Here is an 18968-nt window from a genome sequence, read left to right as displayed (position 1 = left end):
GAAGTATCACAGGGAAAAAAGACCCATAAATGAACTATTAAATAAACATTTTCATAAAAATGTATCTATTCTGTCTCATATTATAAGAAAAAGTCTGTTTAGGAATTTTTGTCAATTCAACCTGCTTTTTTGATCAGTATTAGTATAAGCATTTGTGAACAAAGGTACTCCCTAGCTTTATGTGGAAAGGATAACCAATTTTCTTTTAACTGATTAATAAACAGATAAAAGTTGATCCAACTTGCAGTTTTTTGTGTGGAGATGTCCTATTCCACTTCCTTAGTATAAAACTATAAAGACTGCCATAAATCAATTTCATCCTATTACCTTTTATTAATACATAATAAAAGGATCAAAACACACACAGAGTTTAATAGATTCATAAATTAAATAATTTTACAATAAATTATGTACTTAAAAAGGCTTACTAATATTAAATTTACTAATCTTATCAATATATATTAAAGACTTCATTTATTCCCTTGCATAAATTAGTTTTAAAATTATCTTAAAATAAATACATTATTCAATAAATTATGAAACTGTGAAGAAAATAAATCAGAGGAACTTCTAGGTTTTAACCAGTTTACGAATTTAAGAAATTTGTTTTTTAAAAAGGGTTTAGGGCTGAAAGCCTCACAATAAGGGAAATTTACTAGATTAATCAGTTAGTGCAAAGCATCATCTTAGTTAACAGTAAATCATACAAGTAGGTGAAATGGCATCATTTTTGTTATATTTCATATTGTGAATGCCTTCACAATGAGTTGTCTGATATTGCACTACCTCAAATAAGCAAAGTTTCTCCAGTAGAGAAGACTAATGTTACTTATTATTGGCGGATACCACCACCCAGATGGCACCATTTTGAAGCATGTCGGCCTCTCATTGGTGGGCAGGTAGGTACCCTAGTGATACAATGAGTGACAACCCAGTTATGAACTCCACAATATGAGATGCCAGATGGTGTGCAATAGTAAAGTACTAAAAAGGGTTTAGGGCTGAAAGCCTCAATGGTGACAATGCGAAATTTACCAGATGAACAAGTCAGTGCAAAGCATAATTTTAGTTTGTAGTAAATCATTGAAGTAGGTGAAATGCAAATAAAAATTATAGGTGTTCCAACTAGCCAAAGATATTGAAAGATAAATGAAAAACATACTGTGTTGAGATGACCAGAAACATCTGAAAACAACATGCATTGAAATGTGCTGTTTTCAGTGATGAATATATCTTCCATGTCAGCGGGAAAGGCAATACTCACAATGTTAATGGATAGTGAGAAGTAAAAGTATCTACAACACATGAGAGCCTAAGTTAATGTCTACTGTGGGTGTTGGAGTCAAACAAAATTTACGGCTTTTCTTTGACTGAAATGAAAAGTTACCGTGGTAGGTATTTAAAAAAAAATTTTTTTTTTATGAAAACCCCAAATACGAGAGATATTAGAACCTATAGTACTTAGTACCGTGCTTGGGTTGGAGGTTGAGAAGACAAGAGAAGATATTTGTTGACATTAGATGAACTCCTGCAGACTGTAATTTTCAGGAAAGACATATGAAGGAAAGTTGTTCCAGAAAATGGCAGTTGAATGAATATACGAGGAAGATGAAAAGTTGGTTCTGTGAGTTTGAAGTTGGACCGTAAATGGATTTGTCTGGTGGCAGCATGTGTTCAGACTGTTTTGAAAGAGAGAGCGGGAATTATAGAAGCCAATTCAGAAGAACAGTGCCCATGGAAGTATCTGTAGAAACAGCATGCAGCAGAAACAGTACGTCTATGAGACAGAGAGTGGAGAGACTCTGTTAGAGACGAGTCATTAATTAATCTAACTGCCCTCTTCTGAATGGAATCTAGAAGCCTGAGAGAGGTTTTGGGGGCACTGCCCCAGATGTGGGAACAATATTTCAAGGTAGGATGGATTTGTGATTTGTACAGAGTGAACAGCTGTTTGGAAGAAAAGTAACGGCGAGAGCAATTGAGAAAAATCAAGTTTTTTAGATGCAGAGGAAGCAATATTTGTAATGTGCTTGTGCCAAGAGAGAGCTTAGAAGTCAGAGTAATCCCCAAAAGAGATATATCAACTTGCCTAGAAATCGGAGTGACACCAAAGATAAGCATAGGAGCAGAAGAATCTTTTTTTGCAAGATATAAGACAAGACTGAGTTTTAGAAGGATTGAAATCAACTAAGTTGTCTTTGTCCCACTGGAGAATTACCTGTAGATCGGAATTTAAGGAATTGGTAGCGGATCTTCAAGAAGTTGAAGCTGATTGAGCAGGGCAAGGTTTCTCAAAATGGAAAGTGGAATGCAATGTGCTGTCATCAGCAAAACTATGGATAGGATTTCCAGTCAATGGAAGAAGGTCATTAATATACAAGAGAAAAAGAGTAGGGGGAAAGAACTGAACCTTGGGGGAAACCAGCATTAGCGGAGAATTTAGAAGACAGAGAGCCATCTACCATCACCCTCAGTGAGCAATCAGAGAGAAAACTGAATAACCAATTACAAAAAACAGTTGGAAAACCATAAGATGGAAGCTTGTTTAGAAGACCTTTATGCCAAACATGACCGAAAGCCTTTGAGATATCTAGAGCAACTGCTTGTGTTTCACCGAACTTTTCTATTGAATTTGTTCAGAAATGGGTAACATAAACCAGAATATCACCAGCGGATCGACATTCACAGAATCCATACTGGTGATCGTTGATCAGATGGAAGGTTTCTAGGTGGTTTAAGAGTTGGCAGTTAATTGATTTCTCCATTACTTTAGAAAGAGTAAAAGTAATTGCAATGGGACGATAATTGGATGGGAGGGATTTGTCACCCTTTTTAGGAACTGGCTGGATATGAGCAAATTTCCAAGCAGAAGGAAAAACACCTTTGGAATAAGAAAGTGAAAAAAGGCAGCAAAGAACAGGAGTAAGTTCGGGAGCACAGGTTTTGAGAACAAGTGGGGCAATACCATCAGAACCTGGAGCTTTCTTAACATCAATTTCGTCAAAATCCTTCTGACATCCTTTTGATGGAGGCCCACAGAAGGCATTGAATGGAGCATGTTGGGAATGGTGGGAGGTGTTTTACCAAGATCATTAATACAAGAGTTGGAAGAAAAATGGGATGCTAGCAGGTCAGCTTTATCCTTGGCCGAAGTGACAACTAAATCATCTGGTTTTGACAGAGGTGGGAGAAGAGATGGGCAAAAGTTGCAGGCAATAGCTTTGGTAAGAGACCAGAATGCTCGGCTACCATTAGGGCAAGAAGCAAGTTTTCTACTCTTAGCCTGTTCAAAATGTAGTTTGGACTGATTAATAAGTGCTTTACAATTGTTGCGAGCTTTGGTGTAGGCAGAAAATGAAACTGAAGAATTGGAAACAAGCCAATTATGATATGCAACATTCTTCTCCTGAATGGCTTTAGCACATTTATTGGAAAACCAAGGTTTAGATAAAGGATGAGATTTTAAAGTGGAGTGTGGGATAAAGGATTCCATTCCTACAAGGATAATTTCACTGACACGATCTGAGCAAAAACTGACATCAGAAGTTTCGAAACAGTAGTCCGACCAATGAAAAGAAATCTTGCCGGTCATCCCATTTTGCATTCTTGTAATGCCAAACAACATGAGGTTGGGAATTGCCATGAGATAAAGGTTCCATTGGAGAAGAGACAATCATCAAGTTGTGATCTGAAGTGTCTAAAGGACCACTCACTTCAACCGTGTACTTAGAAGGGTTGTTTGTGAGAAAAAGATCAAACGTGTTGGCTGTATGGTTAGGATTGTCCAGTTTTCTTGTAGGTAAATGAACAATCTGTGCAAGATCATTAGTAATTGCAAAAGCCTTGGCAACTCGACCAGCTGGATATCGGTGTGACTATAAAATGGCAGCCAGCTGGAGTTGTGAACATTAAAATCACCAAGGAAAATTACCTCAGTGTTAGGAAAAGTTGGACTGGAGTAAGTAGAGTTGTAAAGAGAGGAAGTCTAAGAGCTCCCAGTGATTAGTGGAGTTGGGAGAACGGTAGAGACAACAGATGAATTTGACACAAAGAGGTAGAGAGATTTTAAGCCAGAGAAGATCGAAAAGAGGAGATTCCAAATTACCAAGTCTCTGACAGGGAATATCGGAACGGACATATGCACAAGTACCACCTTTGAGGTGAAAGGAATCATACAGCGAATAGTTTGGGCAACTAAGATGAAAAGTAGATGAATCAACCGATAACTGAGATTCTGAAAGAAAAAGTACATGGGGTTTGGCAGACTGCAAGTGGAAATGGACATCGTTGAGATTAGAATTGAGACCACGTATACGTATCTGGATATATTTGAGAATTTTCTGTTACAATTCAGTGACATTAGCATTAGCAGAGGCATTTTGATGCAAGAAAGAAAGCATCATGAAAGCATTATGCAGAAAGCATTATGCAGCATAATAGAAAGAAAGCATTATGCTTAGAAAGAAAGCATTATCATAGAAAGAAAGCATTATGCAGCATCAGCAAAAAAAAAAAAAATAAATAACCCACTTCCACTTCACCCCTCTGTTCGTTTGAAATACCTGTCCAGCTGAGCCTTAAACTTATTTAGGCTATCAACTTCCACAACAAGGGATGGAAGTCTGTTCCACCAACCCACCAGCTGCTGGCTAAAGGCAAATTTCCGCACATCTATCCTACATGTCTTTCCTCAATTTGAATTTATGCCCTCTCAGGTGATTACTCTGAGCAAGAGGAAGAATCCCATCAGCATTGAGCATGCTCAAACCATTCAAGGCTTTATACACATCTATCAGATCACCTCGCTGGTACCTAGTCTCCAGACACTGTAATTTGCAAAACTTAACCCTTTCTCCGTAAGAGCACCTTTTGTTCCATTCACTAATCTTGTTGCCCTTGTCTGCACTCATTCCAGCAGCTCTACATCCTTCTTGAAATGAGGCCTCCAGACTTGTATACAGTACTCTAGGTGTGGCCTGACCATTGCCTTATACTAGGAAATAATCACCTCCTTATCCCTGCTAGAAAAATTCCTATATATCAATGACAATACACCATGAGCTACTCTTGCAGCCCTTCTGCACTGCTCGGAGAACTTCATATCTGCCTGCACAACCACCCCCAGGTCCCTTTCATTCTCTACCACTGTCAGTATAGTACCACAGAGTTGATACGTTGCTCTGGGCTTGCTGTTTCCCATATGTAGTACTTTACATTTGTCAATGTTAAACTTCATTTGCCACCTGTCAGCCCATCTGCTCAACCTTTCCAGATCCTATTGCAGCAGCATAGTGTCAGTAGTGTCCTTGACAACCCTCGTATCGTCTGCAAACTTGGACATTAAGCTTGATATACCATCATCAATATCATTTATAAATACAGAAAACAATAATGGACCCAACGCTGAACCCTGAGGGACTCCACTAATAACATTAGTCCACGATGAGCAGTGTCCATTGATTACCACTCTGTCTTCTCCCCCTCAACCACCCCTTTATCCATAGAAGCAATTTGTCTCCAATGCCACACTGCTCCAATTTGTGCAGCACTCTTCCATGTGCAACAGTATCAAAAGCCTTTCTAAGATCCAAGTATATAATATCAAAGTTATTCCCTGCATCCAGTTCTTTTGTGACTGCATCATAGTATCCAATCAAATTGGTCAGGCAAGACTTCCCCTTAACAAAATCATGCTGTGTCCAAGCTATAACTGAAGTCTTGTCTAGATGATCCTGCAGTGCTTCTTTAACCAGTGCCTCCATTAATTTTCCTGGAACAGAAGTTAAACTCACAGGTCTATAATTACTTGTGTCAGCTTTTGATCCTCCTTTGTGAATTGGGGTCACATTTGCACATCTCCAGTCTGTGGGTACCTCCCCTGAGTCCAAGGAAGCTCTCATAATTATGGCTAAGGGTTTGCTTACTTCCTTTGCTGCCTCCTTTAATATAACTGGATAGATCCAATCCACCCCAGGTGCCTTTCTTGTGTTTATCTTCAACAATTTCTCCTCCACTTTACTCTCAGTTATTACAAGATTCTCTAGCTTACTGTCAGAGTTGAATACACCTCTGGCATTCCCCTCGCTGAATAACTCCTCACGTGTGAATGTCGATGCAAAATATTCATTTAGTTTGTTAGCTACCTGAGCAGGATCATCAACAGTTGACCAATCTGATTCATCCCCTTCCTTCTAGAGTTTACATAAGTAAAGAATTCTTTGCTGTTTTTCTTTGCATCCCTTGCCAAAGATTTCTCGTAATCTGCCTTCGCCTGCCTAACCTCCTTTGTAACTTGGTTACAGATCAACTTGTATCTATCATAGGCTTCTGTGTCACATGTTAATTTGTATGTATCCCATGCATTTTTCTTCTCTGCTATATGTCTCATTATTCATCTGACATCCATCTCACTAAAGGAAGCAGCATTTCTTAACAAGGTGGCATATCTCCCTATTACCTCTTGAAGTGAGGGACTGCCTAAATCAGCAATTCCCAGGTCACTGGGATCGGCCATGGCAGCTCCATTACATGGTCTTCTCATTCTCCTGACCTAACTTCACTAAATTTCTCTGTGGAGTCTATGAATAACCCAGTTTATCACAGTATATCAATAAACTGAAAGATAAAATTACTATCATGAAGTGTAGAAAGAAAATGAATTACACTGAGATGTTTACAGCATCACTTCCAGCAAAGAATCTGTAAACTCGATATACAGGGTGTTTCAAAATTACAACATATACACACTTTAAAAATTTAGACTTGAATCCCTGCAGACTGTAATGAACAATATATACAAATGTAAATTTTTTTTTTGATACTTTGAAGACAAAAAACAATTTTTTTTACAACAATAAAACTTTAATTGTTCAAAATGTCCTCCCCATCAGCATTAATGCACGAACAGCATCTATCTTCAATGTTTTCATTACTTCTTGATGTCCCTTCCTGCTACATGCTAAGTTATTGATATTCTGAATGGTTCCATGCTCCTTAAATTTATCCCACAAATGAGTAATTGTTAAATGTGTGAGCACTTTTGTTCCATATCGTGATTTCTATGCACACTGAACTTCATTGACATTTTCATATCTCCGATACCATTTTATAATTGCCTTTCTTTCGTCAAAACTAAATTGGGTACTCTCCAACGTTTTAGAGGTATCTATAAAATAAAACAAAAATTAAATTATTGTCAAAAAATTGTCTATTTTGAAGCTACAAAACGAGTTTAAGAAAATTAAATTGGTGCATATTGTTCATTAAATTTAAATTTTTAAAGTGTGTATACATAGTTTTGAAACATCCTGTATTTCTCTTCATTGTCATTTGTTTTGCTTTTTATGTGGAAAGCAAATTTGGTATAGATGTTTTAAGTTGTAACACTGCTTTAAAATTACTAAAAAACACACTCAAACTCATATATAGGTGTTTCAAAAATATAAAACAATGCATTTCATATGTTTGAAACACTACTTTATTTCTTTGAAAGTTTATTATTTTTTAACATTTATTTTGAATGGTAAAAAATAATAAAATAAAAAAAATAATAAAAATAAGCTAACACATACTGTGTGTATTAATAAATATTTCACTAGGCATGTGTCTGCTTATTCTTATTTATTATTTTATTATGTATTATTATTTAAAACAACATAGCCATTTTTTTTAAAATTCAACCAATCATAGCTCTATAACTGTTTGAACTCAGAGATATTTATAGGACTTTTTCCCCTTCTTCTTTTGGACCCTAGAGAATTTTTCACACACACTTTTGAAACAGCCTGTATCCCAATATAAATTTGTATAAAATTTAGTGATGCCTAAAAAACCTTATAGATATTTCAGATGTTGTATGAAGTCGATTTTATTATTATGTTATTTTAATCCGCACTAATTTTCTATATATAATGGCTGATCCATTAAGTAATGCATCTGGCCATAAAAGTATAAAGATAACATCTGAAATTTATATCATTAAACAAACACTGGAAAGAATGTATACATTATTCTATGTATCCCCCTTGTTTATCAATGTATTTTTGCCATAATTCTTTCTAACTCACATATGTACTGTGATAAAAGGATGGATGCTATTGCTGAAGCCAGACAATTGTCTGTTTTTTCTAAAAAAAAAAAAAAAAAAAAAATGAATTAGATAGTATGAATCAGAGCTGTAATACTCAATATGTTCTACACTGATATTAATATTTTTAAAATAATAAGAGGAGTTTACCTCAATATAGTACGTAGAACACTTCCGTACGATACTCTCCAGAAATTAAAATGAAAAAATCCATTTCAGATTTTTTCATTTTAATTTCTGGAGAGTATCATACGGAAGTGTTCTCCATACTATATTGAGGTAAACTCCTCTTATTATTTCACAAAAAAAAAAAAAAAAAAAAAGATGGAGCAAAGTCCAGGCTACATGCAGGATGAGGTAAACTCTTCATCCAAGGTTTATTTTTTCATATGAGTCATACGGGCAGTGTGTGGATTTATCTTTCCTTATTTATAGTCTGACCTTTTTCTGAAAAATGACCCAAAATTAGGCTTTCTCTCTTCCAAAACATTATGGCCATAATCTCCCTCCCCCATCCTCCAGTGAATGAAAAAAAAAAAAAAAAAACTTTGATCTAGCAATTCAAGGTTTTTTTCCCTTCACTGGAGATGACAAATGTGTCTATTCCACAGATTTGGTGTTTAGAATTAGGATCATAATGGAAGATCCAGGTCTCATCACCTGTTATAGGGCCTTTAAAAAAAACACCTTAAAAGTTATTGCACCCCTGTAACAGGTCTTGGAAGATCTACCTGCCTAGAGAATTATTTCTCTTGTTAACAGCTTGGATGCCCCATTTGCAGCTTATTTTTCTGTAATCTAATGTGTCTAAAATAGTTAATCCATTTCTCTTTGAATGCCCTAGTACTTGCATCATTGATTATGTGGTTATTGTCCTGTGTTTTTTTAATAATTTCCTCCAAAATCATAATTACTGTTTTCTTCAATGCACACAGATTTTGGTCTTCTGCTCCTCGATTGGTCACAAATGTAGTAGTAGTAGTAGTGGCACACGATGCAAGAAAGCAAGTGTAGGAGCTTATGCAGCATCAGCCAAAAAAAAAAAAAAAACACACCATTCCCTCCAAATGCCTGTCCAGTTCCTCCTTAAATTTATTTAACCTATCAACTTCCACAACGACAGATGGAAGTTTGTTCCAGCAATTAACCATCCGCTGGCTAAAGGCAAATTTCCGCACATCTATTCTACATCTGTCCTTTCTTAATTTGAACTTATGTCCCCGTAGGTTGGTAATCTGAACAAGTGGAAGGATCCCATCAGAATTCAGCGTGCTCAACCCATTCAAGGCCTTATAGACCTCAATCAGATCACCGCGCAGGTGCCTAGTCTCCAGCCACTGCAATTTGCAGAACTTAAGCCTCTCTTGGTAAGAGAATCCCTTCATTCCCCTCACCAATCGTGTTGCTCTTCTCTGTACACGCTCAAGCAAATCTACATCCTTCCTAAAATGAGGCCTCCAGACCTGTAAGCAGTACTCAAGGCGTGGCCTGACCATTGCCTTATACAGAGGGACAATCACCTCCTTTTCACTGCTAGCAAAATTCCTATATATCATTGACAAAACCACATGACCCGCCCTAGCAGCCTGTCTGCACTGCTCAGAAAACTTCATATCTGACTGCACAATTACTCCCAGGTCTTTTTCATTTTCTACCACCTTAAGTGTAGTACCACACAGTTGGTATGTTTCTCTGGGGTTACTTCTACCCATATGCAGTACTTTGCATTTGTCAAGGTTGAACTTCAGTTGCCACTTCTTAGCCCATCTGCCCAAATTATCTAGATCCTGTTGCAGTAGCACACTGCCATTACTGTCATTAACAACCCTGCCAACCTTTGTGTCATCTGCAAACTTCGACATTAAGCCTGATATACCTTCATCAATATCATTGATAAATATACAAAACAACAGTGGACCCAACACCGAACCCTGTGGGACTCCACTAATAACATTAGTCCACGAAGAGCAGCACCCATTGATTACCACCCTCTGTCTTCTCCCACTTAACCATCCTTTTATCCATTGTAGCAACTTACCCTTAATACCATTCTGCTCCAATTTGTACAGTAGTCTTCCATGCGCAACAGTGTCAAAAGCTTTCCTGAAATCCAAATATATGATATTAAAATTATTTTTTGCATCCAGTTCCTTTGTGACCACATCATAATAACCAATCAAATTTGTCAGACAAGACTTTCCCTTAACAAACCCATGCTGTGTTTGAATTATTGCTGCAGTCTTGTCTAGATGATCCTGCAATGCATCTTTAACCAGCGACTCCATTATTTTACCCGGAACAGAAGTTAAACTAACTGGTCTGTAATTACTCGTGTCACCCTTCGATCCACCTTTGTGAATTGGGGACACATTTGCACATCTCCAGTCCGTGGGAACCTCCCCTGAGTCCAAGGATGCTCTCATAATTATGGCTAAGGGTTTGCTTAGTTGCTTTGCCGCCTCCTTTAAAATAACTGGATAGATCCCATCCACCCCAGGTGCCTTTCTTATGTTTAACTTCAACAATTTCTCCTCCACTTTGCTCTCAGTTATTACAAAATCATTAAGCACACTGCTACAATTTGATAACCTTCTTCCATTTTCAAATTGTAATAATTCCTCACGTGTGAATGTAGATGCAAAATACTCATTCAGTTTGTTTGCTATCTGAGCAGGATCATCAACAGTCGAACCATTGATGTCAAGTGGACCAATCATATTCATCCCCTTCCTTTTAGAGTTTATATAAGTAAAGAAATCCTTGCTGTTTTTCTTAGCATCTTTTGCCAAAGATTTCTCGTAATCCGCCTTCGCCTGCCGAACCTCCTTTGTGACCTGATTACAGACTAGCTTATATCTGCCACAGGCTTCTGCGTCACCTGATAATTTATATGCATCCCATGCATTTTTCTTCTCTGTCACGAGTCTCATTAGTTCATTTGATAACCATTTAGGCCTAAACCTTGAACGATATTTCTTAATCGGTATATAAAGTCTAGTAGCTTCCACGATTAATTCTTTGAATGCTTCCCACTTAGAATTTACTGTTTGTAACATCGTCAGTTGATCCCACTGTACAGAATTTAAAAACTGTCTGAGACCACTGTACTCCCCTTTACGGAAGCAAAAACCCTTTCCTTTACCCCTGACGGTAGTTACCTCTTTGAGTAAATCCCACTTCAGCACACTGTGATCACTGCCACCTAGTGGTTCCTTTATCTGCAAATTCTTAATACACGAATGATCACTGCTGATAACCAGATCAAGAGTGTTACTTTCTCTGGTTGCCTCTCGAACATGCTGCTGCAGAAAACAATCATCCAATAAATCCACAAAAGTCTGACTAGTGTGTGAGTGACCAATCCACAAGTTCCAGTCAATATCTGGGAAGTTAAAATCCCCCATTATAAGACATTCTGATTTACTGGCCCACTCTATTTCTCTGTACAATTGTTCATTGTACTCATTCAAGTCATTAGGCCTATAACACACTCCTACTCTTATTTTTCCTTTCGCAGTGCTTATCTCACACCAAACTGACTCAACAGAGCACTGTTCATCTATATTAACTGGGTGCACTTCCTTTGATTTTATGTTTTTCTTAATTAACAGCATAACACCCCCTCCCTTTCTGTCCTGTCTATCCTTTCTGTACACATTGTACTCCCCAAATTCCAGTTCTGCATTCCTTATATCTTTGGGACACCACGTCTCTGCTATCCCAACAATATCCGCCTTTGATGTCTTGACCAACACTTCAAATTCATCAAATTTATTTACTATACTTCTAGCATTGGTATACATGCAAGCATACATGCTCCTATGCCTATTCCTTGTTACCCTAACACATCCCATATACCCAACTATTCCATGATGACTGCCATCCGTCCCTGAAACCCCCAACACCCCTCGCTCCAGGTCGCCGACTCCTTTAAAATGTGCAAGCCATCTATGAACATTGCTTATAACAATAGAGTCCTGTTGGTATACTTTCCTCAATCTCTACAGCTGAGTTTTCTCCTGATTTGAAAATTGACTCTATCCCAAACCACTGACACAAACATATCAGTTTGACTGTTCATAACTTCATATATCTGTAATAGACAAATTCTTATTTTAGCAAGTTTGTCTTAATAGCTATACTACAATATATAAAACATCATGATGCTAACTCAATTATCCCAATTAAAATGTAATGTATTAACCATCACATTAAACACAGATTAATGCAAGAATAATAGAATATAAAAAAACAGGTGCAAGAGACAGGTAGGCAAAGAAATTACCAAATATAATATACTACTGCTAAATATTTTTATCAGTTTGTAGTTCCCATACTAGCAAAAAAAAAAAAAAAAAATATATATATATATATAAACTTTAAAATTATCAAAATTATGATGCAATCACCGATGAGAATAAAATAATGTAATCTGCATTATTCCAACTTATGACTTTTTTTTTTTTTTAATGGCTCAATTTTTAATGCTGTTACCTTATAATATATAAACAAGAAATATCAGCTGTTGCTACCAGATAATTAAAAACTGCAACTAATTTCAGTTTTTAATTATCTGGCAGCTATCTCCCTTAAACAGAATGACATCATCATAAAGGGGCTTATCAGTTGTACCATCTGTTTGTTGATTCAGCATTTTTATATCTTCAATTTACAAACATAGTAATATATATAACTTGGAGTATAAAGAAACCTGAACATCACTTTCTTGTCATATTTTTAAGCCACAGAAGTGCAATATCCTTAACCTGTCAGAAAGTAGACTACTTTTGTAACTCAAGTGTGTATCACTTTGATTGCCCAAATAAAAATGCTTATAGTCTAACCATTTATCAATATTTCTCATTCATTGATGTCACAGTTTAACTTTAAGGTAGCTGAGGTCTCAATAGGCTAGTTATTTTTTGAGTGTGAAAGCTCTGAAAACCCATATGGGTTTTTCATCCCCACCTGGATTAAAAGGTCTAGATCAAATTGGAAATCTGTCAGAAGATATACTTTAAAATAAATCGGTCAACTACTGAGTGCTGGGCACTCAGTATGAAGGGTCCATAGTCACGAATGGTCATTAGTCTAGTATCTTAAATAGAGAGCTTTATGGTAACTGAAAAAAAGTTTCTAGTACCCTGGTTTGGCCTAAAACTGAGGAACTAACGAAAATGTCTACTTGAGTCTTTCCAGTTGTTATGAATGACAAGGGTGGGAGAAGTGACTCCAACTTCTTTCCGGAGAACCGATTCAAGTCTTGGGGAAGAAGCAACTGGCAGGTGAGGGCCGTGCAAAACTCCGCGCTGGTGCCTCCCCACCACCGCCGCCTCAACACTCACTCTCTTGAGTAGCTCCTTGCCGGGACAACTCCAGCTTTGAAAATTGTTAAAAAATATTTATCGCAAAATTTATAAATGACCTTTATAGAATTATTAACTAACTATTTAGCAACCTTTCTGTCACCAAAAGGAGAGTTACTTAGTACAAAGAAGTGCAATAAAGTTTTTTTTTTAAATTTTACCACAAAAAGTAAATGATAGATGTCAATTGGATTGGTTTTCCCTTGAAAAGCATCGAATAATGCATAGCTAATGTGATTTTTAAATTTTTAGCTCCATTAGTGACAGAAATAGAGGGGGGGAAACACGAAAATGACTCACATTTTCCTGTCTGGCACTGCCATTTTTAATTTTAAAAATATTTTAAATATTTTAAAGCTACTCGTTGAGCTCTTTCCAATGGTGTATAATAAGCTATAGGTTTTCGACAACATTTTTTGAATGTTGTCGAAATTTACGACATTTACCCCCCAGTTCTCAGACAAATTTTTGTCAACAATGATCAATATGGTGTTATGTTGGCCCATATGATGTACAAACCCATGCAAAATTTCAAATCAATAGGTTGAGTGGTTCCAGATATACAATGCTGTGACAGATGGACTAACTGACAGACAACCGAGTGACATTATAAAGGTCCTTTGTTAGACTACGGACCCTAAAAAATTCAGAAACACCCAACCATTTTTAAATTTTTAGTAAAACTTATTACGTGGGAATTTTAGACTTTTTCATATAATATACATTTTGGATCAAAAATGCTTTTGCCATCTCCTTTGCTGAAACATATATGGTTATCAAAATTTAAGCAAGATGACTATTATGAAAAATAAGATAATCTAAAATTTTATAACCATGACTACTGTTAATATGCAAAACATTGCAGATATCAATTATGAAACAAAATTTTGAAACTTACATATTGAAGAAATGTATGTATATCTGGATGTTGATTAGGGTTATTTGTGGCCTCAAATAGTGGAAAAAAAATGTTCTCTATAATCTGCTGGAAATTAGATACAAGTTTGTTGGATTTGTAGATATCACTGTAAAAAAAAAAAAAAAAAAAAATTACAAATCATGATAAACATGTCAAAGTAGAAAAACAATTTTACAAAATTAACTGAAATCTACTGAGAAAGAAAGAACACGAAATTTAATTTTCTAAAATTGCTGAACATACCAATCAACAACGATTCAACTTGAATCCTGAAAATGAAATTATCCAATAATGATAAATGCACAAGAGATATGACCTACTATTAAGTGTATCTCATCCCTGTAGAAGCAGTCTCTCCTGTTAACAAGTACAGACCAGGCTGAAAAAAATTCTACCCCTTGAACCTTGCACAATCTTTCCAGGGCCGAATTGATCGACAAGGCTCTCATTATATACTCCCTTCTATCGTCTGGGCAAAATTGCAGACACTTTCAAATTCAACCCTAATTTACAGCTTTTTTTCAATAGTGACCTGTACTCTAATAATATCATGCTCTCATAATTAGCCTCAATGGTTCAATGCACTCACTTGCTGCCTCCTTTAAGATTATAGTATACATGCCATCAACCACAGGAGCCTTACTGGCTCATAAGTTTTTTCATTAAATAAATACATGAAATTTCAAAATCATTAATTATAGAGGTTGTTTATGAAACCATTTTTTTTCAACTTCACTCCCATAATTTCCCATCGACAGAAAGAGTTTTTCTTCTGTAAATACGATGCAAAGTAACTGTTGAGTTCATCTGCAACTTCAGCTGGGGTATCTAATACTATCCCAAGTTATGAATGATGCAACATTTTATGATCATGCCTGCTACTTACTCTACCAAATCAACATTAGTGACTGAGTTAGTGTCATTTAGGATGTGATGTCATTTGTGTCATTTCCATCACACAGTTTCACTACCAATCAATTTTACTTCAGTTTAGGTGCAGCCAAAGATGTTTTCATATAAAAAATAAAATAAAATAACTCCTTTTATTTCCTGAGTGGCTTTATAACCCTTTTTGAATCTGTGGAAACTCTAAAATAGCTGTAAATTTCTCGTTACTAATCAAGACTGAAATGGAATGAAAAGATACTGAGAATAATTTCTAGGAACTTGCTAAGGTCACTGATACATTTACACATGGATACAAAAAAACTTTTTTTATTTTTATTTTGGGAGAATTTTCTTTCCATTTCCACCCTACAATTAATCCTTTCATACTGAAGTGTAAAATACTGGATTATGATCAACATTGCAGGAATGCTAAATAATGTTTGGCAGTGAAAGTTTAAAACAAAAAAGTTTTATATTATTATTGACTGTTAATATCGTAGCATAATGAGTGGTACAGAGGAATAGTACAGTTTTAATTGAAATAAATAAGTAGATCAAAGGTTCTAACCAATTGTTGTGCATATTTTTTTTGTGTTTAGCTAAGGAATTTTTACTTTTTTTTGCAGGGATAACTAATTTAACATTGCGATCATTACAGTATAGCACAATGTATATCTTGGACTTTATAGCGTAAGATATAACATAAAACAAAATAGTGTAATATGTATCACTGCATTTTGGAATCTATTAGTTTAATGTAGTACAGTCTGTTTGACATATGTAAGAGATACGTTCCAGGGCTTTTTACGTAACTCAGGAATGACTAATAAAATATTGCTAGTATATCCTTGATATGTCAAAATAACAAAAACCACACAATATCCTCAGAAGAATGAAGAAAAATAGTTATATACCATAAAAAATAACTTTATCTGGAGACAGCGGTGAATTAACTGGAGTGGCACATAAGAAAGTAAAACATAAAGGAAGAAAAAAATGCATGTTATTGTACTGTAAAAACTGATATATATTTCACACACCATGTAGGCTTTATAAAGGAATCAAAACCAAAGTGTACATATTTAAAAAAATTGGTCTATACCACACATTGAATCAAAGTTTATACACTTCGTGTGTGATGAACTGAAGGTAACTTAAAATGAACCTGAAGCATTAATAAGACACATTAATCACAGGGTGTTGTAGGCTGAGTAGAGTTCAGGGGGGTAGTATGTTTCATATTCTTTTTTTTTTTCCCTCTCTTCATAAATTTTGCGATAAACAATCTTGAACTTTCTTTCTATTTTTGAGAAATGTTCTGTGTCCATTCCTTTCGTCCATTCATCTTTAATCCATTCCATCAAACAGAGACCTTCCTGAATTTTACAAAATGCGTCTGCCATTTCCTTTAATTTGAAGTGCTTCTTGGGTTGCTCCGATTACTGAATGGGTTTGGATCTCCCTTGCTCCTCAACTATTTGCACGTTCAACTGGGCTAGGTGGTCTGTTTTTAAATCTTCACCTAGTTAATCCAGAAGCTCGACTACATCTTCGTTCTCTAGGACCAGCTGGAACTTCTGGGCTAAGTTTACAATTTCTTTGGTAACAGAAGGCATCAGCTCATATTTGTTGAAGCCTTCGTTGTTAAGCTCGGAATTTTTTAGAAGATTTTTCCAAATTCCACTCATACAAGTTGTCATCATTCTAGGCTCTTGAAATGCTGCATATTCCATCAAGGATGTTAAAGGACTAGAGTGTAATTTTCAGAAGAAATAGCCGATAGGACACAGTCCACCTGGCTTAAACATTGTGGGGGTTTTTTCTGAAGTGCTTCAACTTAGTTAACCTGTCTCAAATATATGTTGTTGAATATTTCTTCAGAATTATTTTTAAAGCAGAAAATGAAATTTATTTACTTAGATTCTAGTTATGGTAAACTTTATGTAAAAATTTTACCTAAAGTATCTTTACGATTTTACCAAAAAAAATTTACCTAAGTTTGAATTTACGTTTTTTTTTATGAAAACCCCAAACACGAAAGGTATCAAAACCTATAGTACTTAGTACCGTGCATGGGTTGAAGGAGAAGTATGGGGGGAGGGGGGGTGCCGGAAACTTTGCTCTAGAGACTAAACATGGGTTTCACCACTTCAAAAGTCGGGGACTAACTGTATTGTCAATTAAATTAAATTTATTAATCTTTATTGTTAATCAATTAAATTCCATTTAAATGGAAATCATGCTCAAGACTAGAGCAGCAAAGCAGTGGGCACAAAGTAGCAGGAGTGCTGTGGCTCCGGGGAGAACCAAAGGGGGCAATTCTCCAATGCATCACAGCCTAAAAAATGTGCACTTGAGAAATGTTTGCAGACTGTTCTGGAAGGGGACATGATCCAGCCAAGAAGGATGTCTTTGTGTGTGCAGAAATTAGGTGCCAACTCAGTGTTCTGATGGATGTTTATCAGAGTTTAAAGAGTAGGGTAGATGTGACTGAAAGAATTAAAATGGGGACTCTATCAAGCTCTCAGCTGCCCAACTCAACGCTAGAGCTCACCCTTATGTATCAAGACAACACAGTGGCAATCTTCAAGGCAGAATGTGCTGGTCTCAGAGGAGGTGGTTATTGTCGGTGACTCTATTGTCAGGGAAACGGGAAATATATTGTGCAAGAAGGATAGGTGGAATAAGACCATGGTATGTCTGCATGGGGCAAAAGTAGATGATATTGCAGAGCAGATGATATTTTCAGTCACAAGTTAGGACTGAATTTGAAAAAGTCTGCAATTCTACCCACATACGTTAGGAGGAAGTATATGTTGAGAGCCTCATCAATCAATTCAGCCCTAGAGAGATTGTTTAAGGCTCACGGGTAGGATTTTTCTCAGTGTGGTCTGTGCTTATTAACAGGAGAGACTTATTTTTACAGGGATGAGATCCACTTGAATAGAAAGGGTGCAAGAATGTTTGCTGATGCTATTGAATCAGTGATAGGTGGGTCAGAAAACTGCTAGTTTCGGGAGATACACGGACTAGAAGCCTAATTAGAGCGGCAGGCAGAGGCAAAAGTGATTCCGGCACTGCTACTATTGGTACATGCAGCAACATGAAAAGCAAGATGTTTGGGACTTCAGGTCCTGTTGTGAGTTATCATGGACCAAATAAATATATGGGCTGTGGTAGGGTAACTAAGAGTAAGAACTTGTGCATGAATACTTGCATGTACACTAATGCAAGGAGCACAGTAAATAAATATGATGAATTTGAACTACTGATTAAGTCATCAAATGCAGATATTGTAGGAATAGCAAAACCATGGTGCCACTGAGACGTAAGTAGTGCTGAATTTGAATATGGGGAGTACAATGTATACAGGAAGGGCAGGCAGGATAGAAGAGAAGAGATGGAGGTGTTATGCTCTTAGTTAAGAATAACATTAAATCTAAGGCAGTGCATTCAGTTGACATGGGTGACAAGTCCAATGTTGAATTAGATGAGTGAATAAGCACTAGGAAAACAAAACTGAGAGTAGGATTGTGTTATAGGCTTAATGACTTGATGAGTATACCAAACATATATACAGATAAATGCAGAGAGTGGGCTAGCAAATTAGAATGTCTCATAATGGTGGATCTTAACTCTCCAGATGTTGACTGGAATTTGTGAGTTGGTCACTTACATGCTAGAGATATATGATCTTGCCTAGAAATCA

At 36.3% G+C, this 18968-nt stretch overlaps 1 protein-coding gene across 4 annotated transcripts in view; it reads right to left on the bottom strand.

Moving 5' to 3' along the window:
- Nucleotides 1-18968, bottom strand: part of AMPdeam (AMP deaminase) — a 334349-nt gene that overhangs the window by 37754 nt on the left and 277627 nt on the right. For all 4 annotated transcript variants that reach the window (XM_090387683.1, XM_090387682.1, XM_090387684.1 and 1 more), the window contains one exon: nucleotides 14351-14477. In XM_090387683.1, the coding sequence (XP_090243809.1) occupies nucleotides 14351-14477 (127 nt within the window). The remainder of the gene's footprint in view (nucleotides 1-14350; nucleotides 14478-18968) is intronic.

This window comes from Mastigoproctus giganteus, chromosome 13 (genome assembly GCF_048544385.1).
Source record: "Mastigoproctus giganteus isolate SK-2022 chromosome 13, ASM4854438v1, whole genome shotgun sequence".
NCBI classification, from domain to species: Eukaryota; Metazoa; Arthropoda; class Arachnida; order Uropygi; family Thelyphonidae; genus Mastigoproctus; species Mastigoproctus giganteus.
This window is presented reverse-complemented; position numbering and strand designations above follow the sequence as displayed.